The sequence below is a fragment of the Pituophis catenifer genome, unplaced genomic scaffold (assembly GCF_029215685.1).
Source record: "Pituophis catenifer annectens isolate HBS135680 unplaced genomic scaffold, rPitCat1.0.hap2 SCAF_1, whole genome shotgun sequence".
NCBI classification, from domain to species: Eukaryota; Metazoa; Chordata; class Lepidosauria; order Squamata; family Colubridae; genus Pituophis; species Pituophis catenifer.
This window is the reverse complement of record NW_027256881.1, coordinates 60,141,371-60,168,728: the sequence shown is the minus strand read 5'-3', so window position 1 is coordinate 60,168,728 and position 27,358 is coordinate 60,141,371. Positions and strand designations below refer to the sequence as shown.

At 39.7% G+C, this 27,358-nt stretch overlaps 1 protein-coding gene across 1 annotated transcript; it reads left to right on the top strand.

Annotated features, from left to right (window-relative positions):
- The first annotated feature begins 236 nt into the window (after window positions 1-236).
- LOC139307948 (uncharacterized) lies at window positions 237-25,457 on the top strand. The gene is made up of 15 exons (XM_070931312.1): window positions 237-271; window positions 1,944-2,099; window positions 3,105-3,307; window positions 5,242-5,419; window positions 7,464-7,610; window positions 9,779-10,159; window positions 12,304-14,121; window positions 15,028-15,108; window positions 16,830-16,916; window positions 17,826-17,917; window positions 18,802-18,887; window positions 19,170-19,236; window positions 19,792-19,937; window positions 21,783-21,938; window positions 24,266-25,457. Exons 3-15 carry the CDS (start codon window positions 3,111-3,113, stop codon window positions 24,493-24,495), a joined length of 3,666 nt encoding a protein of 1,221 aa, XP_070787413.1. The 5' UTR covers window positions 237-271; window positions 1,944-2,099; window positions 3,105-3,110; the 3' UTR covers window positions 24,496-25,457.
- The last annotated feature ends 1,901 nt before the right edge of the window (window positions 25,458-27,358 follow it).

The window sequence follows — 27,358 nt, the reverse complement described above, 5'->3', positions numbered from 1 at the left end:
GTATTTTAATACCAATATTGCTTGTATTCTTATTTTGCTTCAGGGTGCACCAAACCAGTTCGGTTCCCCAGAATCTTTGCACCTTGTCTTAGCCCAAAGCGCTCAACAGGGGAACAGTAAGGACATGAGTAGACCACTAAAGGAATTACAAGAAGCAGTGGAAATGCTGAACAATGTGGTGAAGGAACGAGAGCAGGCCTTGAAGGCGGCAACTGAAACTGAGAGCCTGGAGTACTTTCCTCAGGTCGTGAAAGATAAGGAGGAAATTGTGGTAAGAGAAAGCTAAGAAGTGCCACATATTAGAATACTTCTCTAATGGTTACAGAGAGAACATCGACAGTTTTTACCCTGGCCCAACTCATTGCTTGTTGTGATAATGTTTCTGGTATTGAAACAAGAATCTGAGGCGTACTGATCAGTAGTTTTTCCTGACTATCTATTAAAGATACATCTATACCAGCAATGCAAAATCTTTTTCAGGTTGTCATATTGTTGGCTTGCTTTAATTCAGTGCAACTCTTCATGCAGACTAAAATCTTGAAAGGTGTTTAGAGGAGGCTGATTTATATCAAGTGAGATTGCTATGGTCCATTGAATTCTGTATTGTCTACCCCAGGGGTCTGCAACCTTAAACACTCAAAAGAGCCATTTGGACCCGTTTCCCACAGAAAAGAAAACACTAGGAGCCACAAAACCCTTCCCGTGCCTGACTATTTCTTGAGCGGCCACAAAACTAGCATATGTAGTTGAATTAAACATTCTGTTTTCTTCTGAAACTTTTATTGGATTTATCCATGGTTGAAAAGCTCAATAAATTGCGTGCCGGTGGGTGTTGCACATTGGCGGTTGTGATGCATATTTTGAGTGACAGGGAGCCACAGCAGAGGGGTGAAAGAGCCACATGCAGCTCCAGAGCCGCAGGTTGCTGACCCCTGGTCTACTCTGACTGTCAATAGGGCTTGACAGTCAGAGCAATGAAGAATTCAAGGAGAATTTCTCAGAGATTTAGAGATCCTGGGGATTGAACCTGAGATCCTTTTGCATGTAAATCATGTCCTTCACCTGTGATGAGTTCCCCAAAGTAAATGAGTTGCTCCTCACATTTTTTCCCATATTACTGAGACTACTGTTCTTATATTACTGAGACTCTGTTTACACTACGTTCTGTCTCATGCCTTTTCACTCTATCCCTACATGGCTTTTTGCCATATAAAAATTATCTCATCCATATAGAAATTATGGGAATTTCTATAAATTTTCTATAAATTTTCAAATATATTGAATCAAACGTGTAAATGGTCCAAACGAGCACTACAGTGGATACTATGAAATCCTTCAACAAATCCCAGAAATGGGTCTGCAAATCTAAGAATTGTAAGGGAAGGAGGCACATGTCAAAAATGCATGACAATATTTTGTCTAAAGAAAAAGAGCCGGTGTGAATATCCTAGTTTTCATATTAATAGATCTGCAGTAAGGTGCAAATTAAGATCAACATACAGCCATTTTAGGGGTTGAAAATAATGTAAAATCAGCTTGGACAGAAAATGTCCTTAAATGATGGAAGGATGAGCCAAACTCAGAAACCTAGAATTCAGTCTGGGGTAAACCAAAGAGGTTCTGCATCTAGACAAGTACAATTTCAGGGTTTGTGTATTATATACCGGTTCATAATGCTTTACAGTCCTCTGTAAGCAGTTTACAGAGTCAGCCTATTGCCCCCAACAATCTGGGTCCTTGTTTTACCAACCTCAGAAGGATGGAAGGCTGAGTCAACCTTGAGCTGGCCAGGATCAAACACTTGGCAGTTGGCAGAGTTAGCATGCAATATTGTATTCTAACCACTGTGCCACCACAGCTCTATATAGCATCCTATCAAGAAATGTAGGATACTGAGTGCCATTGCTAATGCTAAACTTCATGTTTGTTCTTTCTCTTCTCAGCTGAGCTGGGTTACCTCACAGATTGAAACAATTGGGGAGAGAGCAGAAACACTGGCTCAGGACCTCATTCAAGCAGAGAAGAGTTTTACCACAGTAAAAACTGAGAGGGATCTGCTTGATGTGCAGGGCATACAGAAAAGGCAAGAAGAGATAGAGGTGAGATCCAGAGCTTTGGTTCTGACTTTGAAGAATGTTGAAATTGTGTTGGTTTTCCCCACTTTGGAAAGTTTTCGGATGGCACTGGTTTTTAAAATTAAAATTAATTAAAATGCACTGTACAACTATTCTGTGTTTTCCTCCTTTATGCTTCCATTTGTAAATATAAATGGAGGAACTGGTAGGAAATGGAGGAGTTACAAATGGAGGGTAATATCATCTGCATCCCTTGTAAAAATCCAGGAATGAGGTAAGGAAATTGTTTAATAACTGTTCCATCGGGAACCATTCCATCTCCTGTTAATCTTGTCTGCAATGAGAGCTAACTTTTCTTGTTTAGCTCATTCTGTTGTTCTTTTTTATGAGTTTGGCCTTGGGCTAATCTCAAATATATGTGGGTGAAGAATGTCCTGGGATTTAGAATTAGATTGGCTCTGGTATATAAGAACAAATATATTTTGCTGTAGTCAGAATGTCCCAAATGACACTTACTGGATGCTTAAATGCATTCCTGGACTTTGTAGGTTGCAGATTTGGGGGGGGGGGTTAATCGTTGGAAATAGTTGAACATATTCTAAGGGTTAAGTGGTGTGAAGTGCTTTTCATGTTTGCACAGATGTAAATGCATCAACAATTAGCCCAATGTCCACAAAGTTGCTGGGCTCAGTAGCCACTCCCCCAAATAAGTTTCATTATCTCATAGCAGATGTGAGGACTATAGATCTTAAAGAAGACATTATACATAGTATTCTGCCTATTACCATTGCAAATCACAGATTATCTCACAAGTTTAAGTTTGACTATAATTTTGAGCAGTACTTTTGAAAGAGGTATAATGTTTATTGGTTCTGACTATCTGTGCTTTTTTTAAACGCTTTTTCCCCCTCCAAAAAAATCAATAGCAAGAAACCTATCCTTTCTGGGATAGCAACAAGAATTTGCTATCCTGGAGGAACCAAGAAAGTGTCTTCACCACTGTGAATCCTGTTGTTCTGTGTCCCATAGAGTGATATGTCTCAGCTGGAAGGAAATATAGAGGAACTGGAAAGAGCAGTTACTCACCTGGTTGAAGTATCTGATGACTCCAAACCAATTCATGAAATATTAGAGGCTTGGAAAGATCTCCAAAAACTGGTGCTAGAAAATTCAGTTCATGGACAGCAGACTGTTCGCTTATGGCAATTCTTTAAAGGCTACCTGGCCATTATGTAAGTTAGTTTCTCTTTCTCTTATTCTTCTTAAAATCTTGGGATGCAAGATGCCCAGAATTAAGAACTGTCTTAAATTACAAAAAAAAAAAAAAAAAAGCTTGCTTTTCAGACAGCATACCAACATTTCGTTGGAAGAAAAAATCCATCTGGTTCAATTCCAAGTCGGCAGAAAGGCAAGGGAAATAAAATGGAGGCTTATTGGAAAGAAGGATTCTGTTTATTGATGAGTAGAACCACCAACAGCATGTGGTTCTGGGGCAGCTGACCAAATGGCTGAATGAGTGGATGGATCTTTATAGGTTTCTGGGGCTTTATGTTTGAAATGCTTCAGGGGATTATGCAATGTAGTGAGCCTGGTATCTTTTGCTATTCTAATGGTGGTGAGTTAATCCTATTATTGTCCTAAAAGGTCACCTCCTGTCCTTAGAATTTGGGCGGAGAAATACAAATTTTAATCCCATCGTTTGGAGGTGAAGGTGTTTTGTTTGTGAATAGGCTGGTTCAATCTTTCTTAATGGGCACTGGAGGCCCAGTCTGCTGGAGGCTATTAAGAAAGACCAGGACTGCTTTCTGCCTCTAAGAACAGGTTTCTCCATTTCTCCTTTGGAGAAATAGAATATTCTACTTCTTTTAATATTCCCAAAATATTTCATTCTCTAGAAGTGGGGGGCAGCTTCCCACAGTTGCCTTACAATTCATACCATATAGCTTTCTAGCTAGTCTTATTTTCTTTGTACTTTTTATACTTCAGCAAGAATGCGTCCTGCTCTTAGAGAAATCTTGGGGAGGGCATGACATTTTTAAATTAATTAAATATCAGAATCAGGAAATAGTCCTTTTACTTAAAAAAATTAAACTTTCCTTAGCCTCCAAACTGTTTTGTTACTAATCACATCTGTGAGACGTTTTTGTTTTGAAGACGATTCAATTAGCTTGTTAAATCTATTTCAGTCCTAGGCACAGTTCTCTACAGCAAGTATTTCTTGATATCGAATTGCGTGCAATCTGAATGTAAATTGTCACAGTTGACAAACATACTGGGAAGTTGCCATTGGCTACATATTTCCTTGCTTTATACACCTTTATTGAACAAAATATGCATGCAAATATTTTAGTGTTGTCAAGTATGATGACCTATGTGTGAGTTCCTTGCTAACTTTTAAACAATAGTGAGAGAAGCTGACATTGTTTTTACATCTTTAATATTTCCTGAGTAGACTTTGAGACAAGGTAATGGAAAGTGTTTCCATGTCTTGCCAAGAAAACTGAATGGAAATGTCCATGTAAGTCAGTAGGTGTCCAGCACAGCTTGAAGGTGATTTAAAAGGATTGAGGGAAGTGCTTGCTATCTTAATTATGAACTATAGGTGGAGAAATTCTGCCATCTAGTGACCCAGATGCAGAATAGACATCCAGTGAGATTCTTGGCTCCTAATAGCTAACGTTTTGCCTGCAGTTCAGGTGAATAATTCTGTGGCTTTGTTGGTAGTGCAGAACAAGGATAGGTGGACTTCAGATCTGTCTGGGGCAATTTAATTTTTTAATTAAAGCCTGAAGACCCACCAACCAAACCTTGGTGTAAAAGATACGCATTTAGAATTAAGGAATAAGTTGCCCATAAGCACCTTCTGAGCCTAAGAGTATATTACCAGGATTGCATTAAACCTGCAGCATTTCATGTCCACTAAACCCACCCCCTATTACTTCCAGGTTTCCTCATTCAGCAGACAAATTTTGGTGCGCAAAGTCATTGAGGGTTTTTGTTATTGTTGCTGCAGCTATTCTAACATCATCCAGAAATCTACCTTTCGGTTTTAGTCTACCTTCTCTCCACTTTTGCAATGGAGAGTTAAATTGGCTATATTTAAGGGTATGAAGATCTGTTTCTTCAGGTTTCATTCACAGCTGTCCTCTCACCCTTGATTTTCTAGCTCTTGGACAGAGGATACCCGGGCACAAATTTTCTCAGAGAATCTGAATGCCCAGGGTCTTCCAGAAGCCCCCTGGGAGAATCTGAAGACTAGTATGGAGGCTAAATTCAAGGAGTTTGAAGAGTTGGCAGCATCAGGGTGGGAGCTGATAGCTGAAGAGCATTATTTGAGTAAAACGGTAAGTGTGAAAAGCTAGAGATATAAATATCCCACAGGCTGTCAATGGGAATATCATTTAGGTAATTTAGGAATTGGCATTTAAGCCCAGAAGATGATCATGATAGCTTTTCAAATATGCATGTCTTTATCAATTAGTGGCTCAGAGCAGCTAATGGCTTTCTGTAGATAATGGTTTTCATAGATGTCTCAGGGCTGCTCTTAATTACGGATATCTTTTGCACCATTAAACAGCCCCCTCCTGGGCATTTGCTTCATCCAGTAGCAAATGCTTTTCAGTTAGATAGCATGTATTCACAGGTACAGATGGATTAAAGACCTGGGGAAAGAGAGATAATATGTAATTATATATTATATCCAATTCACACCCTTGGAAACATTTTTTTCACATAAAGAAATCCAGTGAGCAAATATTTTATACATTTTAAAAAAAAAAACCTCATAGTATTGTTTAGAGCACTTACCGTATTTGCTATCACTGATTTAGAGAAGTCCAGTAACATGATCTTATGAATGAGTTATCCATTTAGTTATTAGTAAAATGATCAGAAAATAATATTATGGTATCAATTATAAAAATTATCTCAATTTCTGCTATTTTGAGCCAGAGGAGAAACTGTGGTTAAATGCAGCACACATGGGGTGGGATAGACATACCTATCATTTAAACCTAGACCTTAAGATGAGAGATAAAATTCAATTCTGTAAATATATGTTGCCCTCTACAGAAGTGAAAGCAGTAAACACAGTCCATGGTACAAGCAGACCAGTAGTAGGTTTCAAATCCCATCGCTACTGTTTTGCTTGTGGACACGTGCACGTGACACTTTTGCAGATGCGCAGAAGTGTCTGGGTGGGTGGGCGGAGCCTCCTGTCGCCGCCGCTACCAGTTCGCCCAATTCAGGGTGAACTGGTAGCAGCCCACCACTGAAGCAGACAAATGCAATCATTTGCATTTGTCTCAGTGTGATTAATAATCGTTATTGCACTGGATTAACATGCTAAATTTCAAATAGATTTTAATTGCTTTGAATTCTTAAGAAAGTTCGAGTTTTTCTATAGCTTATTTTGGAGAAGTAGAAGAAAGAAATGGTTTCAGAGCAATGATTTGGATTAAGGATATCAAAGATTTATTTATTTTTAATATTGAGAGCATATTTGGGAAGAGACAGAGTTAAGTGATGGGATCTTTGGCAATAACCAAGTTCAGAGACCGCCAAGGACCCTACAATTCAACCCTGAGCTACAAATATTCTCTTTTATTGGTAGAGTGAAACTAAATCAAGGGTTTGAAAGGGAAGCAAATGGACAGGTTTCAGAGTTGGTCACAAATCAGATTGCAAGGGAAAACAACAGCAGAAAATCAGAGGAATTGGGAACAGTTTGGGAATAGACTCACATAGAAGAATCTAAAATGGGAAGAAGCAACTAAAGAATATCACACACAGAGTAGCTGCTGAGAACAAGGAGCAACATTACAGGAAATAATGAAAGGGGCTAATTTCAATTAGAAGGAAAAGTGAGATTAATGGTAAGGAATATCAGTTCTTGTCTGCTAAAACAAGTGCAAGAGGACTGCAAAACAAGTGCAAAAGGACTGCAAAAGGTGAAAATGTTCTCTTGAGAACATTTGAGGAGAGTCCAAAGAGTTGTGATAGTCTTGTTTTCTTTCTCTAATAATTTAATGCGTAAACTATACGAAACATCAGTTCCATGGTTCTGATAAAGCTTTCTGTGGTCTACAAAACTTTCGCAGTTATCCTTGAACTACGAATAGTTGTTCATCATTAAGGTGCCAGTGGTTTTTGTGACAAAATGATAGGTTCTCTCAGCAGGCCTTATTGAGGTAACTGGACAACTAAGTAGCATATAATAGTTAAACTCTTTGAATGAAAAAGGAGAGATACAAATCTATTAATCTACCTGGCAGCCTTAAGAATATAGAAACCAATATTTAAGAGGATGGAAATAGTTTCAGAGATATTGTAATACGGCATTTCAGGTGGGCTTTTCCCCCTCCTCTTTCACACTTGTTCTGCCTTTAGATAAAGGAGCGAATGGAGGAGCTACAGAACATGCTGGGATGGGTGATGATACGATATCAAGCACAGTGTTCCCCAAAGGACCCTGGAAACAAGAATGATGAGCGAGAGTCTCAGGATAACACTGTAAACATGCCTCAGAACCTCCAAGTTAGTATGCCTCTAGTGTGCCTTTGTTACAAATAGGAACTCTTATGCATGGCCTGGGTAAAAGAGGAAAGACGGTATTGCACAACCAAGGGGGAGGATTGAAGTTTCCTTATTATTTCACTTTATTATGTTTTTCTCTGATTTGTATCTCTGGGTGGTTATGCGTGTGAATTAGAGAAGTATTCATGTGTCATTTGTGTTTGTAAATTCTGCCATCAATATTGAATCTGCAGTTAATGTATCTGATTGTTGGCCATGCCATCAGCTGACTGCTTATACATGAGGACAGAGAACAGCTCAGGATGAGGAAACAATTTTCACTTCTTGTCCTCAGCTTTTCAAATTGGCAAAAGCGAAGATGGATCCACCTTCAAACTTCTGAGAACACTGACAGTGAAAACAGTGGCGGCACAAAAAAGTGCTACTGATTTAACTGCAAAAATATTGTTTAGACCAGCAATTTACTGTTCGCTAAAATGCATGTTCTGATTCAATATTCCTTTTGATGGGCTCCGCCAATCAAAGCACCTATCTAGACAAAGGGGTGACATAACAGGAGAACAATTTGGATTTAGAATATTCCCCCACCTACAAAGGCTTACATTTGGATCAGTATAATGGGCTCATAGTGTGCAGTGAGTCAACCTATGCAGTATGCATCTGGAATTATGAAGAAAGTCAAGTGTAGCACCAGCAGGGCTCAGGATTCTTAAATAACCCAATTCTGTTGCTTTGGCAACAACTGCTCATTCTAGGACTTATAAAGTACCAGTCCACTCTATTTTGATAAAGATGAGGACATCTGCCCAAAGGATATACCTAGCTCTGTCAACGTTTTGTTACTAAAAATAGAATATGGATAGTCTACGTCTCATGGCTGTGCTTACACCCTTTTAAAAATTGCTGCTGTAGAAAAAGTGCAGAAGCTAATCACCAGGATCCTATGTTATTCTTCCCCTTGCAGCTTAATTTACTGTGGTCTCTTAAAGTCTTTAAGAAATGGGGAGGACTGTAGATCTCTTACCTTTTCTTCAGGGCCCCCAGCTTGCCTGCACTTGTTAAGACTTGGAAGGAGATAATGTTTCTTTTTTAAGGAAGAAAGCTACCTGGACCAGCCTTGGATAGCACATTGGAGGGTTGAGACCTGGGGGTTAGACTGAGAAGTTGTCAAAACATCATTGAAGAAATATATTTATGACTATGTTACGATTTTTAAATAACCATCATCTTGACTCCCATACTCCCATTTCTTAGTCTGATTTCTTTCCAATAATAAGAATAACAACAACCAAGCCCTATATTTATTTGCTATTTTTCACCAATGTTGGCATTTTCTCATTTAATATTTGCTATGCTTATTTTAAGTATATTTTTGCACATCCAGATTAAAACTGTCCAAGAATCAATACAGCAGTGGAACTTTTCTGTATGGTCTCCATTCCTATTATATTTAGCTAAAACACTTACCATCAGAATAGATTTTCAGTTGCTGGGTGGTTTTTTTTTCCTCCTGAAAAATTCTATCACAGGAGATTGAGGCAAACATTCTAGTTTCATATATAAGGCATTTGTTCACTTGAGGGCAGTGCAGAGGTGGGTTTCAGCAGGTTCTGACCGGTTCTGGAGAACCGGTAGCAGAAATTTTGAGTAGTTCGGAGAACAGGTAGTAAAAATTCTGACTGGCCCCACCCCCATCTATTCTTTGCCTCCTGAGTCCCAGCTGATCAGGAGGAAATGGGGATTTTGCAGTATTCTTCCCCTGGAGTAGGGTGGGAATGGAGATTTTACAGTATCCTCACCAAGCCATGCCCACCAAGCCATGCCACAGCTACCAAGCCATACCCACAAAACCGGTAGTAAAAAATTTTGAAACCCACCACTGGTGCAGTGTTTCCAAATTTGCAGCAGACTTGCCCAGCCAGTCTTCTGCCTCCTTGTGTGAATCAACCATAATATAGAATGAGGAACCAATACTGTCCTTTCCCCAGATGAGCTCTAATTTTCTGAATAGGTCTTGATCTTATGTCCAGTTAATAGTACAGAAGCCTGTACAGTCAAAAAGGAAGTAGATTCCTGTTCAGAAGAAATAACAATGCATACTTAGCTGAAGGAAGAAAATTAGCAAATTATCCACTGCAGCTTATTTATTGTGTTTTCTTACTCCCTAGTTTGAACTCGATTCTAGAGCTGATGTGACTGAAACAGATGGTATCCTGAACTCTAAGGTGTTAATGAAATGTTCAGCAGGAGATGACCATAAGCAGCAGAATGAATCAATCTCCACTGCATTTGCAGTCAATGTTCTTCCAGGGTACAAACAGAGCTTGGAAGAATCAGGAAATGGTTTACCCTTTGAGGTGGATGTCCCTAAGGGAACTCTAGTTCTAGAACCCTCAGAGACCCCAGTGTTACTTGTGCCACAAGCATCCCCTGGCAGTTTGGGTAGCACAGTGAGCTTGATCCTGAACATTGAAAAGGAAGGGGAGAAAAAAGCTGCAGGAAACCAGATTGCCTCTTCACCAACTATAGGACAAGAGACTTCGCACAAGGTAAGGCATTAAGGCATTTCCTTGCCAAAGATAGATAGATAGATAGATAGATAGATAGATAGATAGATAGATAGATAGATAGATAGATAGATAGATAGATATTAAGCATATATATATGCTTAATTTCCAAATTCAATAAATGCAACACTAGAGAAAGGTTTCTCAGCTTTGGCAACTTTTAAGATGTGGGGACTTCAACTCCCAGAATTCCCTAATCAGCATGAATTTTGGGAGTTGAAGTCCACACATCTTAAAAGTTCCTCAATTCGAGAGGGGTGTACTGTTCTGGAGCAATGGGAGGCAAGAATTTCTAATATGAGGAAATTCCAAACTAAGAATGTCAAGTAGAGGAGCACCTAACATCAGTGGAAAATTTGGAAGTTCATAACTAAGCAATAGTATATTAATATGCAGTATGGATCAAGGATGCTAGTTTTGTTTTCTGCTTCTTACATAAACAGCTGCCATACATACATCTAGCATAATCTTTTTATGTGGCACCAGCTGACTTTCTGCACCTTCGTTTCTCTGCTGGCTGTTGTAGCTTGTCCTTACTACTCCTTCACTTTCCATTTTTGTTTCTTTCCTAATATCCAGCTCTCTGAAATTAAACCCTCAGCCTGTAAAATGTTTTGGAAACGTTGCCAGGGACTTTTAGAAAATACTTTGGGTAGTTTAAAGAGAAAGAAAAGGCTGTACCATCAGCATGCAAAAGAGGTAAAATTGCTGTGATGTAGGAATGAGGGAGTGAGGACCAAGGATGCATGTTAGAGTTCATGGCTGCATGTTGCAAGGTCCTTAACTAACTAGCACATTGCTACTCCTCATAATTAACTCCTGCGTTGATTTACAGTTATCACATTCATGTTAGGAATCAGGCAGACACCTTTAGCAAGGGTACAATGTATGAAGGTGTGAATACATTACAGCTGCATTAACGTTTCCATCTCATATCCTAATATGTCCTATGAAAACTGCTCCCAACTTTAAATAGCAATAGCACTTAAGACTTATATACTGCTTCACAGTGCTTTACAGCCCTCTTTAAGCAGTTTACAGAGTCAGCCTATTGCCCCCAACAATCTGGGTCCTCATTTTACCGACCTCGGAAGGATAAAAGGCTGACTCAATCTTGAGCCGGTCAGGATCAAAGGAATCGAACTCCTGCCAGTGTGAGCAAAATTAGCCTGCAATACTGCATTCTAACCACTGGGCCACCATGGCTCTGAAATATGTTGTATTTTATCCAAGCTCTCTCTAGATGCTGTATTTGTTCTCCACCACATCTTGCATCTTCAATATTTGACCAAAGGACAGAATTGAAACCTGCACAGTTTCTGCTGTTAGTCTTTAGATTTGTACAGATTAACAGAATCGGAAGGGACCTTATAGATCATCTAGTCCAACCCCCTCCTCAAGCAGGAGACTCTATACCATTTCTGTGGGCTCTCTGTTCTGTACAACTATTGAAGATGCTGGACTGGTGTCACCTATGCAGACTTACAAATTCATGGAAGATATACTAGGAGGAGGACAGTATGTAATTTAGATCCCACTATGAAGGAGTAAATTGATTTACAAAGGAAAAAGAAACAAGAAATGAGTCCTGTGGTATGCTGAATTTTGAGCTAAATTATGGACAGGAGAAAATATTTTATTTTTGGGAAATGGCCTCTTTCAACTGATCACTTTAACATAACCCATTAGAGATGTTTTTAATACTATGTTGATAGTCTGAATGTTGAAATGAATTGAGAATGGGTAGTACATCATCTATACTGAAATGCTTTGAGATTCATTTAGTTTAGATTCCTTTACATTTAAGTTCAGACTAACATTGCCTCCCTTCCTGAAAAGCCTGGAATAATCAAATGAAGTAAACTAGAATAGCTAGAGTTTCAGTTGGAAAGAATTTTAATAAACCCGGAGTGCATTGTCCATTTTGGGGGGGTTGCATGAATGGGTCTTTCAAATGAAGATTGAATAAACATTTGGCAGAAGAAAGCATGTGTCAGTGCATGCTTTTAAATAAGATCTTATGAATGCAAAGTTTGCCACTGTGCTATCCTAAATATTTGGCTTAGACTCCAGCAGCTTCATGCAGTTCGGAGGATATTCTTCACTTTTCTTACCATGTTTTACAGGTGAGCACTTATCTACATGTAAAGGAGAAAGATGGATGTAGAAATCAGGACCCCGACTTTGGAAATTCATCCTTCATATCAGAATCTTTTAAGCAAGTGCCTCCCAAAGTTCCTTCTTTCCCATTTTCCAGGGTAGAATGGAGCAAAGCAGCCTCTCATACCTTCCCCAAGATTAGTTCCAGCTGCTCCCCAAAAAGCCCAAAGGGAAAAACCAAAGCAATGGCAGAAGATATTCAGCGGCTCACTGTGCAAAGGATTACGGGAACAAAAACAAATTATCTGCAAGAAAGGAAGCATAGTATGAATAACACTTGGCCGCCTAGATGCCCCCAGAGGGTGCAAATCCTGCAGGCATTGCCCTTACCACAAAGAGAGCTGATGGATTATGTGAAGAATCCACTAGAATGGGCTATTGATGCGGAATGTGATTTACCTAGGGAAACATCTGGAAAATGCATATTCCTGAAACAAAACACAAATCTCCATAGCCACCACTCATCCACAGAAAAGGTGAACACATGTCAGCATCTTTCCCTGGGATCTGTTTTGAGTCTAGAACTTCCCAAGGACCTCAGTGCCCTTAGAAATGTCCATGATATTGTCAAGGTAGCAAGGGAAGAGATAGCAGAAAGGAAGGGAGCAAAGCAGGTGAACAAAGTGGCCCAAAGGAGTACAGAAGGGACAAAGACACACGAAACCAGTATCAGCCTGGAAAAGGAAACCATAAGAGGACAGCGAGTGATGTATTCAAAGCCCATGAGAGCAGAAGATGTCTCTCATAAGCTCCCCAAGTCTAAGAAAGGCACTTGGTTTGAAGAAGTGAACCTCAACCCAAGCTACGGCAGGCAGAAAACTTACTCTATTGCTCCTAGTGAAGAGGTGAGGCTGCATTCTACAAGTCAAAACAATTCCAGTGATGATTTTTTTGATTTCAAACAGAAGAATCCCTCTCATACCAGTGTATTGCATGAGCAGATAGGTTTGGAGTGGGATAAACTAGCTGCTTCACTGGGTAGCTCCAAAGAGAAGCAAGTCAAAGATGTAGATGACAAGAGAGCCAAAGTTCAAGAAGCTTTGAGGTTGAAACTGAAGCCTTTGTCTGCTGAATCTACAAGCAACCCTGATTTAGCTTCTCATCTAACCAGGATTAAAGATCCTTTAGTGAATGAGACATCAGAAAAAGAAAATACCCAATGCTCTGAAGAAAGCATTTCAAGACACCCACCTTCATTTCTGCACTTAGGACATAAATCTCCCACCAAACCTTCTAAGCTTGATTGTGAGTTGGGCTGTGAGGAAGATACTCTGAGTAACTCAGAACTCTGCCCTTTTAATTTGGCTCCATGGGCAGAGGTAACCAAAGGAACCAAGTTACAAGGCATGGCAGCAGAAGTTCGTCATCCTGCTCATGAGATGTTTGAAGAAGAGGAAGAAGAACTGCAGGCCATATGGAATAATATGGAGAAGCATAAAAAAGGGTCAGATGTCCCCGATGACCCAGGAAGAAAGATGGACAAAGAACAAAATCTGGGCAGTTCAGGTGGAAAACTTCTCCTGACATCTGCAGATAATTGGTTGATAGCCAAATTCAAGCTTCCCACTTCTGCTGAAATGTTACAGAATTCAGAAGGAGGAAGAAGGGCCAGTCTTGGGGTTGACAAGAGGAAAAATAGACCCAATCAGTGCAGCAAAGCAGAGATATCTTCTTGCCAGGAGCTAAATAAAGAGACAGCAGCTTCACCTGGAGAATTGTCACTGCAAAAAATATATCCAGCGGATCAACAGAAATTCCAAGAAGAAAGCAAAAGTGTTAGCAAGGTTAGAACGATTGGTTTTCAAGGGGAGGGATAGGAAAAATTATATTAGAAACTTCGTTTTATCTAACATTTCAATTTTTGAGGTTCTTTTTCAAATGTCCCCAAGAGAATCAATAGATTTATCTTCCCACTAATGCAAAACTCACACTTTTTCATGTAGATTGCTATCGATACTGAGCCCTACAGGTGTGTGTGTGAGTGTGATACTCATCAACATCAGTCAATTTGGCCAATTCCATGTGGCTGGAAGAGAATAGCGATGATAGACAAGCACATCTGGGATTTGTATAGTTAAAAGTCTGCAGAAATTCTCAGCCATCAAGGCCATGGTTGTCCCAAAGGTGCTTTTTCAGGAGGCAACTGGACTTCCTTGTTTTTCTTTGAAGACATTTCCCTTCTCATCCAGGAAGCTTCTTCAGTTCTGACAGGATAGTGGGGAATGGAAGGATTTATATTCCTTGCAGACAGCTTGTCATTTGCATCCTTTTAGAGGATTGTTGAAGGACTTGGATATTTATCTGTGTCCTCAGTGTCACCTGAGTAGTGCTAATGATGCTATATAACCATTGGTAGAGCTAATGGTTACTACTACTAATGGTTATAATACGAGGACACAGATAAACCTCCAAGTGCTTCAACAAGCTTCTTGGATGAGAAGGGAAATGTCTTCAAAGAAAAACAAGGAAATCCAGTTGCCTCCTGAAAAAGCACTTTTGGGACCTGGAATTTGCTTACTTGAAAAAACTAAGCTAAAGTTAATGTTGTTGCATGTTTCGCAACAAAACATTCTCCCACCCTTTTGCTACCTTTGGGGAAAGTGATACAAAAGTGCCATGCGTTCCTTTGCAAGAGATTGGTTTTTTTAATATTTTCAGGAGACTTTATATTATCCTGTGTCTTTTTCTAGACTCTTCCAAGTAAATTGGAACTTCAGATGATGGAAGGACCTCTGGAAAGAAAGAACCTGTTGCAGGCAGGGGGTAGAAAGGTATTTATATAGAAAAAGGGAAAATACGTTAATTTCTTTTTACTTCTGGCTAATGCTTGTCTACAGATCAGAGGTGGGTTTCAACAGATTCTGCCCAGTTCTGGAGAACCGGTAGCGGAAATTCTGAGTAGTTCGGAGAACTGGTAGTTGAAATTCTGAGTAGTTCGGAGAACCGATAAATACCACCTCTGACTGGCCCCACCTCCATCTATTCTCTGCCTACCGAGTCCCAGCTGATTGGGAGGAAATGTGTATTTTGCGGTATCCTTCCCCTGGAGTGGGTGGGAATGGAGATTTTGCAGTATCCTTCCCCTGGAGTGGGGTAGGAATGGAGATTTTACAGTATCCTTCCCCTGCCACGCCCACCAAGCCATGCCACACCCACCAAGCCACACTCACAGAACCGGTAGTAAAAAATTTTGAAACCCACCACTGCTACAGATCCAAACAACTACTGGTCAACAATAAATTACCACACTGAAACAATCCCATCTAGTGCTGTGGTGGTATGTTGTCAGTAATTAACATTGATACAGGTCCAATTTTTTTTCAGTGAGATGATTCAAACATAAGCTTCAAGGTGTTGGTGGCCACCTTTAAAGCGCTCCATGGCTTAGGGCCGGAGTATCTACGAGACCGCCTTCTGCCGCCAATAGCCTCCCACCGGCCAGTTCGCTCGCACAGAGAGGGCCTCCTCAGGGTGCCATCGGCCAGACAATGTCGGCTGGCGACCCCCAGGGGGAGAGCCTTCTCTGTGGCGGCACCTGCCCTCTGGAACAACCTACCCCCAGAGATACCAGACCTCCGGACTTTTCGTCGGGCCCTGAAAACACATATATTTCATCTAGCCAGGCTGGCTTGACCCCATCCTTGCGGTTTTAAATTTATAATTGGTTTTAACTGGGTTATTTTAAATTGATGGCCAAAATTATTTAAATGTTTTTTAAATTGCTTTTAAATTTTATATGTTGTGTTTTTACCATGGCTGTTCACCGCCCTGAGTCCTGTTGGAGAAGGGCGGTATACAAATTAAATAAATAAATAAAAAATAAAAAATAAAAAATAAAAAATAAATAAATAAATAAATAAATAAATAAATAAATAAATAAATAAATAAACAAACTAAAGTAATAAATGATCTGAGTTTTTCAGGACTGGCATAATCCACAGTTTCTCCGCTAAAATAAAGTTAAAAACTAGTTTGATTCAAGCCAGTCATGGAGGGAGGAAATTATTACCAGTGAGTCACCCATACTTTTTTGCTTGGTGCCAATTATATAGCTTTTGGTGCCCTGAAGGAGCTTTTGGACATTAGTTGTTTTTCTTGGCCCATATTTTAAGAAAGAGTTTATAGGTAGTCCTCAATTTATGACCACAATTTCCATTGCTAAGCTCCTGATTTTATATTTTTTTTGCCATGGTTATTAAGCAAATCACTGTAATTGTTCAGTGAATCACATGGTCATTGAGTGAATCAAGCTTCCCCCATTGACTTTGCATGTTGGAGGCCAGCTGAGAAAGTCACACAGGATGATCACGTCACCGTGGGATGCTGCAACCATCATAAATATATGATGGTAGCCAAGCACCCAAATTATGTCTGTGGGAATGCTGTGAAGGTTATAAGTGCCAGGACAGGCCATAATTCATTTTTTTCAGTGCCTTGTAACTGGTCAATCTTTATTTGTTTTAGATCTGACTTTGGATTTTTGTTCTTTCAGGCAAACAGTCGCTCCTGGAACACATTTCATACAGTTCTGATGAGGCAAACTTTGTGTTTTTACCAGGACAAGAAAGATACCCTCAAGGTAATGGCGGTGAAAGAGAGAGAAAAACAACAACACAAAATGGAATGCTTGATTGATTATATGCCATCAAGTCTTTTTCTACTCCTAGCAATCACATTGATAGATTTTCTCCATGAGAAATGGAATAGGTGTAATATAAAAAAAGGCTCTGCCAAATATTTAACAGTGTCGTTGTTCTTTTTTTAAAAAAATTCCACCATTTTTATATCCTATATAATCCTTCACCCAATGACTTCTGCATGAACAAGGTCATTAAATATATTTACTTGAAAACACTTTATACTGTTTTTGTTGACTTAGTTTTAGAAATAAATTGCATGTTTGCCAAAATAAAACTTAAAATGATGGGTATTCTAGTATAGTCGTAAAGGGTAACAGACTATAAACTACCCATGAAAACAGACCTTAATTGGTAATTATAAATTACATTGATTAAAACTCACAAAACCTTCATAGAAGCACCTGCATAGGCTCTCTAAGAATAATGATGTTGATCCACCAAGCAAGAAGAGTGAACATGATCACAAAGAGATCCTTGCATTTTACATTGTGTCTAACAACATTGGCCACAATGGCTGACTGAAGAATTCTGGAAGTTGAAGTCCACAAGTCTTAAAGTGGCCAAGGTTGGAGACCCCTGGCCTAAATCAACAGAAATGCAGAAAGAGAGTCCTGGATCATTCCTTTCTTCAGTTTGCCATTTAAGATAGTCCCTTTCTCAAAAGCTTTTTCTTGGTTGAATATGTACTACTTTACTTCTTTGATAGCTGTAGCTAAACTTTCAGAACGCTTACCCTACTCCAGGAAGAAGAAATATTTGTTTATCTGAAAGCACTGTTCCATAGCGGCTTAGTTAGAACAAATATTTTCAAGTGTGGGGACTTTATGTTTGCCTTCTTTGCATAGCAGAGTTCTGTGATGGCCATACCACTGAATCTGTCTGGAGCTGTTTGCACCCTGGAAACAGAATACACCAAAAAGAGCAATTGTTTCACGTTACAGTGAGTAGCATCAATTTTTCCACTTCTGTATGAGGTACCTGGATGCATTTGTCACTTTCAGGTAAAGGTGCTGTTAGAATTTGGAAATTTTCATTCTCTGACTGGGCATTTGGAACAAGTGCTGTTTTTTATACAATTTTTGTAGATACCCCAATATCTATAAAACAATAGTGGAACACATTCATTGTGTTCAGTTGCTGAGGAAGGACACAGGCAGTTTGTCATATCTCCACTCCCCATCAGATTTCTAGGATAACTCATAGTGCCAATGAATTTCCTGAAGGGAACAGAATCAACTTCTTTTCAGAATTCCAACACTAATTGGTTCCTCTTCACATACAACTTTCAGTCATTTCCATCTCTTAACTGGTAGTAAAGTTTAAGGTAGATAAATTATTTCTGCCTATTATTTATGTCTTAATTCCCACTGAAATACATCACTGGAATGTGGCCAGCTATCATCTAATAGTTCTATTGACAGATGTCTTCGGATTAGGAAGTCCTGGAAAGTATTTTATGGAGAACAGGAAAGTACTATCTGGAGTTGTCTAGGCCGGTTTCAAAAATTATACAGTATTCTTTATGACACTGTATGTAGAGGGCGGAGGGAGTGGCCTTGACAGACAGGAGGAATGGCCACTACCAAGACAATGGTCAGATAAAAGAGGATTGAGTCCGGGGCAGGAAAGTATCCTAAGTAAGCATCTCAGACAAAACCCTTGCTAGATTTCATGAATGGACAGAGGAGAAAGCATTTTCAGAACTGTAAGATTTTGTTACTACAGCTTTACAATAAGTAATACTGACTTACTTAACAATGAATTATTAATCTGGGCTATTTGAAGTCTGATTCCCATAATACTTTTTCTCTCACATATGTCTAGGTTGAATGATGGCTCGAAGTATCTTCTCAGAGCTCCAACTGAACCACTTATGAAAGAATGGGTTACCAAATTACAGCAAAACTCAGGTAAGACTGAAATATAGCACACAGTGTAATGGTTGATTGATATGATACAAGTGATACAAGTAAAAAGGAGTGATAGTGCTTTAAAATTCATGTTATCCTTCTTCTCTGTTCATCAAAGAGCCTATAGCACTCTGTTCTTTCTTGCTTTTCTTTTTTTCTCTGAAGTGTATGAAGTAGACTTTGTCATAGGTTTGCTTGGCTATGAGATCGATTCTTGAAAAACTTGAATGGTTTTTATTTTAAAATGTGATGTCTGAAATGACTGCTTTGATATTTTCCAAGGTTTACCTGAAGTGGATTTCTTCCCATCATCTTCCCAGCCTGCTCAAGGAATGACCTCTGCAGTTAGGTAAGAAGTTCAAGGAACTTGGCTACAATACAGATTTGCAGAGGAGAGCACAGAAAGGTTTTGAGAATTCACAAACTGATATTCCTATAAATATTTTTGTGCTTTTTAAAAATATCAAGATACTGAGAATATCCAGACTCTGGGATTTCTAAATGTAAAGTTATGGCCATGCTAGCTGGACTGATGCAGATTGCAGTCTATCACATCTGGAGAGACTAGATTGACAGCAGTTTAATATTTGGAAATGCATCTTGTTCAAGTTGAGTTAAGATTATTACTGTAGTTTCCTTGCTTTTTCTCCCTGTGTGATTCTCTAGCCTCTATATTATTAGAGGCATCCCTGATGCCCACTTCTTATTAATATGCAGTGTGCTGGTTTATTTTCAGCCACATAGAAACTGTCAGTGAAATAAAATTAATTGAGATATCCTAAAATGATACCTATGAATAAATAAGCTCTGTTTGCTTTATGGAAAAGACAATCTACAACACTGCCTGAAATATGCAGCAGAGCACTGTGCAAATTTCCTATTTCCACCCCTCTCCTTTTTTTAGTGCAATTCCTGGCCAAGGAGTTCCCCACTTCCAGAGCTTTCAGAAAAAGCTTCCAACCAAGAGTCAAGAAATCAGATTTCTGCCCAAGTCAAGTGTAAAGCTGCAGTTGCCTTATAGTACTCGTAGTGAACCACTGGATACAACAGGTAAGCGTATGGAGCTGACTGCAGATTTTCAAGAGCATTTTCCTGACTTGACCTCAGTAGCTTATTATTGTAGTATCAGCAGATAGAGAACCTAGGCTTCTCTAGACTCAGAACTAAAAAAGGTTGGGTCTAGTAAATAATTGGATGGGAGAATACAAGTGCAGGCCTGATTGGAAATCCCCCAAAATATGACTAAAGGAAATAGTGCTGAACTATTTCTGTATTGCTGCCAGAAATCTATACAGTCACCGAAAGTCAATCTTGATCTGAAAGATGCTACCTTTGCCTTTAGTACAGTAATACTGCTATACTACCCAGTAATATAAATAATATGTAGTAAAATGTTCCTGTCATCTAAATTGAAGCACCATAAGAGAGCATCCTTCAAAAATTACTGCTTGTAGAGGACAGGTAAGAACAAATGACATAGAATCCATTTAAGCGTCATCTTAATTTATTTTGGACTTTTGAAGTCTTGGAGAAACTGGCCAAGGCAGTGGAAATGGCTATTTCTACACAACCCTTTGCTGGACTGAACTAAATTGTTAAAAGGAATCTATTGAGACAAAAGTTTTTCCTCCAATTCTCTATGGGATATGAACAAACTTCTAAATGTGATTGCTGACAGTTGGAGAAACAGAGCTTCTATCTGCAATAGCAATAGCACTTAGACTTATACTGATTCACAGTGCTTTGCAGCCCTCTGTAAGCAGTTTACAGAATCAGCATATTGCCCCCAACAATCTGGATCCTCATTTTACTGACCTCAGAAAGACAGAAGGCTGAGTCAACCTTGAGCTGGTGAGAATTGAACTGCCAATCTGTTGGCAGTAGGCAGTCAGCAGAATTAGCCTGCAGTACTGCATTCTAACCACTGTGCCACCACGGCTCTTCTGCAAATGAACCAGTGTATTGTACTATGTACCACACATGTACACACTGTCTGAACAATACAAAACCATGGTTCTTTTCCTTCTGTTTTTGAAATTAGTTCTACCATCCCTCCCTGATCCTAGATTGTGTATTCTGTTGGTTTACTTAACATTTTAAGTCAGCCTTTTGAGAACCAGGGACCAGTTTCGTGGAGAGAGGTTTTTCCGTGGACCAGAGGGTGGTGGTGGTTTTGTGTGCTGCCTGCATCCAGTGGATGGAGCTTTGCTTGTTTGTGCAGCCTGGTTTCTGGCATGCCACGGACTGGTGCCAGTCCACAAATTGGGGGTTGGGGACCTCCATACTAAGTCATAATGTGGATCATTTTGATTTGGTTTTATATGTTGTGCGAAGCTTGCTAATCATATTTAACCAAACCATGGCTTATCACAGTGTTTCCCTGTTATACAACGCAAACCCCCCCCGTCCCCCATATGCATGTTCTAAGCTTATTTTGTGGTCTCCATCGCAGCAAAGTTAAGTCGCCATGGGTGAATAGGCGGCAATAATTAATTAATTAAATAAATAAATAAATAAATAAATAAATGTTACATAATCTTTGTTAAAGCTAATATGCTGACATTGGTCCCATAAGCAAGTCATCTGATCCGACCATGGCAGGGCTTTAAAGCAGGGGTGAAATTCAAATTTTTTTACTACAGGTTCTATGAGCGTGGTGTGGCTTGGTGGGAGTGGCAGGGGAAGGATACTGCAAAACCTCCATTCCCACCCCACTCTGGGGCCAGCCAGAGGTGGCATTTGCTGGTTCTCCAAACTACTCAGAATTTCCGCTACCAGTTCTCCAGAACCTGTTAGAACCTGCTGGATTTCACCCCTGCTTTAAAGGCTACAACTAGCACTCTGAGATACACGATTGAAATGTTTAGCCTTAACGCAGCGTGTCTCTCCTTCTAGGAAATGGTCTCAGAGCTGCTCCTATTTATACCACAGAACAGAATCTAAAGCAGTGTTCCCCTTTGGAGTCAGCAAGGTCACAAGAGCCTCAGTTCTATCAGGAAGATGACTGTGGACTGGTGACAAGCAAAAGGCGATCATATTCATTCACTTCAGGTATGACATACAAAGGGAAAAAAACAATTATTAGGTGTAATTATTGATTTGGTCTTTTACAGCACCCAGAGTTTTCTAGAATTTTAGTAGGTATTGTCAAAGAAATAAATGTTATTAAGATTATTAATTTTTCCCCTGGCTTTCTAACTGTTTGTACAGCTAATAAGCTATTAAATCCATATCCTTGCGTTCAAATGCAGCTCAGAGCTTGGCCTTAAAATATGTCTACAGTGACTAACATGACATCATATGCTATTTTCAGACTATATCATTTCAGTTAGAAGTCAAGGTTATTTTCAAGTGACAAGTTTATTGCTTAAAATCTCCACTAGGTGCCAGGAGCACACTTTGGGAGTCAGATCCATTTGTTTGATTTTTGAAATGCACTTCTCACTTTAATGTGCTTTAAACAGGGTGGAGTAGACTTTGATTATACAGGTGGAATACTAGATTTACACATACCATCTACTGGGGCCTAGCATGGAAAACATATCATTAAAATTAAATGATTCTGCTCCAACAATTGGTTGTAACGGAGAACCAAAAGTAAATGGTATTTTCTTTTTTTAAGTCAGAAAAAGAAATATATTAAAAATATTGTTGATAAAATTGCAGATCTCTAGAGGTTGACCAGTAAATCCAGATCTATCTTAACTTTGTTAAGATGCATATAAATGTCATTTCAGAATGACAATTTGCTCAATCACTCAATTTTTAAGATATGTATTTGTCTCTGATAAGAGGAATTGTGACTATTCCTGAATGGCAAATGCATGCTTATACCTTGATGTCTTCCAGAGGCAACTGTCAGAGGCAATTTTGAAAAAGTTATTTTTGAAAACTGATCAATGGTAATGGAAGAGCAAAATGCTCATCAACAAGTAATTGTCCTAAGTGTGAAGGAGGTGTCAGCAGGCCCAGATGAGAGACCAAATGCACTCTGAAGTTCCCCAGAGGCCAGATAGTCAGTAGAAAAGGCTGTTGTTTTCTCCTTATGATCCCAGCCAGCTGCTTCTCCCTCTTTAAGCTTCCTCACTCCATCCTTAACAGAATCCGGTCCTTGCTGTAATGAGAGGAAGAGTTGCTGGTTCTCTTCACCTTGCTCTTTGGGCATTTGCTCTGAGCCAATACTTTACTACATTGACACCTCCCTCAAGGTCATCCTACTGGGGCAGCCAAGACAATTTTCTTCCAACTTGGCTTCAGAGCAGCTGGAATCTACACAACTTTCATTTTGTCGTCACAGAACTCCACAAGGTTTGAGGACAGGCTATTGGGGACACTTCTCATTCACTCAATGAAATCTTGGCTGGTTTACTTCCTGCCACCTGGACAAGCATTATCTAGTAGATTTCACAGGCAACCTTATCAGCCAAGCCAATCTTTCTAATCAGTTTCACTACCTCTGAAAATAAAACTACCCAGCTTGATTTTCTCTGATTATATCGGTGGCTCACACCCAAGCCTTGCTTCACCCTGCCTCCCAGCCTGTGTGATCAAGCAAGCCACTACATGTTCCCCACACACATATACCAGCCCTGCACTTGACTTTAATAGGTGGAGCAGTGAAAGGTGATTTTTTGCACTCTCTTCTCAATCAGTTTGGAGGGAGCACTGATTGGTCCAACCTCTACTTCATCTACCAAGTTAGTCAAGGAGGGATCACATGTCCAAAATGCTTTAGCCTCCCACCGACCAATCCGTTCCCACAGAGAGGGTCTCCTCAGGGTGCCATCAGCCAAGTTATGTCGGTTGGCGATGCCCAGGGGGAGGGCCTTCTCTGTGGGAGCCCCAGCCCTGTGGAACGAACTGCCCCCGGAAATTCGTAAGATCTCCGACCTCCGGGTGTTTCGCTGCGCATTGAAGACCCTGTTGTTCCGCCAGGCCGGACTATCAACACAATAATTTTAAATTGGGGTATTTAAATTTATTGGGGTTTTAAATCTGAGCCACTTTATTTAATTATTTTAAATTTTATATTGTTGTTTTGTCTGTGTTTTTAAATAGGCTGTACACTGCCCTGAGTCCTTCAGGAGAAGGGCGGTATAGAAATAAAATTATTATTATTATTATTATTATTATTATTATTATTATTATTATTATTATTATTATTATTATTATTATTTAGAAAGGGAGTTGAAACAGTGCCACATGCAAGTGTCCTGTGCTTTGTTCCTGCTAGTACCGTACAGGACCAAGTACAGTAGTTATGATTTTCATAATCCATGGCCTGGAGATGAGACACAGGGACTAAAATTGGAGTTACCAGGTGATTCCATTGATACTATAAAAAATAATAAAGACACACACCTGTCTCTCTCTTTCAGCTACATATCAGAAAATCACACCTTTATCGAAGTCTAAAGAACCCAACAACTACTCTGTTACTGTGTACATTGGTGAGCAGGCTCCAACCACACCTCCCCGGCCCCGCTGCCACTCCTTCATAGCCACTCCGGTTGGAGCCCGAGAAATGGTAGGTGAGCAAAACCAAGGTGCTTCACCTAGCCAGAAGAACAAATCCGTCTTCAGGAAATTCTTTGGGAAGAAAGACTGAATGCTGGCAGTAAACTGTCCTTTGCTGGATATGGTTGAGGATCCTGACTGGTCCAAGAGGTTCTGCATCAGCCCTTGTCATTAGCTCTCTCCCAAGAGGGCAGAAATTGAAGAAGAGGGGATAGGCTTTGCTCAGTGAAATACTCAGCTCTCTATTCACCTCAAAAGAAATCAGCTGATGGAGTGAAGGGACAGGCAGAGAAACAACAAGTACCTTCATTCATTTTGCGGCAGAATGCTATGTAATTTCAATTATTACGAGGTCTTTCTCTGCAGTGGCAGTATACCGCCTTTCTTTGACACAGATACAATCAGGTAGTACATTCCGAGACACACATGTTATTAATACTATATTTGTATTCAGCCTGGGGATGGAGGAAGAAATCATGTTCCTTCAAGTCCTTGTGCATAAATCTGTGCATAATTCATGATGGGATCAAAAAGCAAAGCAGTTCTTAGATCCAATTATCCAAGCCATGGAATTTATCCAGGCTAAAGGCTGCCCAGCTTTTTCACCTGACTGCTACGTTTGTGCCTTTAACCAGTCTGTAGACATTAGCCAGTAATCATTATGTGCTTCATGCAGAGAGAAGATTCATCTTTTCTTTTCTGTTTTTATTGTTCTTCTTTATAAATTAAGCTGCTGTAAACACAGACACTCCAAAATAGGTCACAGCAGGATTTTTTCTGGTCAGTTGGCAACATTGAATGAGGCCCAAACAATACAATGGAAGCCTGATCTTTTATAGAAAAAAACAAACAAACAAAGCACTTACAACACCAATTTAGAATCAGCATATATGTGAACTACAGTTATTTTGAGGCTGGTGAAAACCCCTGCAAGATATTGAAGACAGCCATTTTATTGTTCAGTGTGGGGTATGATACCAAGAAGTTCCTTAGTTTTCTTTCCTTCAGCAACATTTAAGGCTGGTTTAATAGCCAATTGCATCTCCTGGACAAATATTAACACCATATTAAAACACCAGTTAGTCTGTGTGCTTTCATTCAAAATGCATTAGAGTTAATAGAGTTATGCTTTAACAGCCAGGCTGCTACTGCACTTAAGATACCCAAATGCATGCTGCACTCCATTTAAAAGAATGAAAACGTCGGTATTGGCCTTCCAGATAAAACAGGAGAGTTATGGATAGATTCCCAGATGCACTTTGTAGTCCATCTGGAGAGCAAAATGGCACTCTGTGCAATAACTTGAAATACAGCCCTTGCTAAAATTCAAGAGCAGGTTAAAAAGCTCAGCATCTACTGGTTTCAAAATGTAAGTTTGCTCAGATAATTGCAGAGATTTTCATTTGAAAATGGGAGCTCAGTGAGGACTTAATCTTTTTTTCACACCTACTGATCCTTCTAAGGAAATGCCTTCCAGTGAGGTTTTTTTTTTCCAGGTGGAGAAGCCTGGCTGGAAACAATCTTTAAAATAACAGCAAATGAAACATATGTCATATCCTCCTCTTGCTGTAGGGAGGAGGAAAATAATGAGCAAGAAGGTGTCATATTTGTGGGGCTGCTCTAGGATGTCTGGGTCTTAAATGCAGAAAGGTTTAGTTAGCCCTCTCATAACCTTCATATCCATATTTGGATGACAGAATTAAGTTAACTGAGCTCCAAAGTGCCTCAGCTATTTCAGGCTAAACTAATCCCTCTGGCTTGGTTAAGTGTGCACAACAGACTGTTAAAGCATGTCCTGCAAATTGGACCAATGGGTCTGCAAATCCAGATAACCGGGTTTCTACAGGAAATCGTAGGTATGATTTTCCCCATACACACATTTGAAAGGTTTATGAGGTAAAAGGTGACTGCAAACCTGAAACTGCTGGTTTCACATTCTGGTTCCAGATAATTGGAAATTCGAGCCACTCTGATGTTGCATGGTGTTGCTAAACCTTAAGTAAACATGGGACATATGCAGGACAGGAATAAAATGACAGGAAGCCCAACTTCATTGGGAATACAGGCTGGCTCAACTTGAATTATGTTTATGTTTAACATGTAGCTCTGCCACTTCTTGTCTCTCAAGAAAAGGAAAACAGAATTGTTGCTGCATTTTGTAATCTTTTCTGTGGGTGGGGGAAAAAATGCTGTTTCAAGGAGAAAATCTGCTTATTACATCCCATGAGCCAAACATGTGCATCTGCCTCCCCAAGACTGCACTTAAAAAAATAGAGACTTGATAGATTGGGATAAATTGGGAATGATAGATTCCATTTCTTTAATGCTCACTTTTCTTTTGCACACTATTTTTTATTTGTATCCTCTGTTTTTGGCACAATCAAACGCATTTTGTTTTCAAATGAAAACAGTGAGTACCAAACACCAAGAAAAATGGCCACAATAACCATACAGCAGGGGTGGGCAAATGTGGCCCTTTTACAACCTGTGGACTTCAACTCCCAGAATTCCTGAGACAGGCTGTCTCAGGAATTCTGGGAGTTGAAGTCCACAGGTTGTAAAAGGGCCACATTTGCCCACCCCTGCCATACAGTTATCCATACAGGTAGTCCTTGACTTACAACAGTTACTTAGTGACTGTTCAAAGTTACAACGGCACTGAAAAAAGTGACTTATGGCCATTTTTCACACTTAAGACCATTGCACGCTTGGCAACTGGTTCATATTTATGACGGTTGCATTGTCCCTGGGGTCATGTGATCACCATTTGCAACCTTCTGACAAAGTCAATGAGGAAGCCGGATTCACTTCACAGCCATGTTTCCTATCTTGACAACTACCAAATGTGGTGATAAAGGTGGTAAAATGGGGCACTGGTGAAATGTAAAATTTGTTACTACCAGTTCTATAGGCATGGCTTGGTGGGGGTGGGTGGGTTTAATGTGACTGGGTGG

Excerpts from the sequence above, each read along its gene's own strand:
- LOC139307948 (XM_070931312.1), top strand. The coding sequence starts at position 3,111 with ATGTCTCAGCTGGAAGGAAATATAGAGGAACTGGAAAGAGCAGTTACT. Across the intron at positions 19,237-19,791 it reads GGAATGACCTCTGCAGTTAG|TGCAATTCCTGGCCAAGGAG; the intron begins GTAAGAAGTTCA and ends TCCTTTTTTTAG. Across the intron at positions 19,938-21,782 it reads TGAACCACTGGATACAACAG|GAAATGGTCTCAGAGCTGCT; the intron begins GTAAGCGTATGG and ends CTCTCCTTCTAG.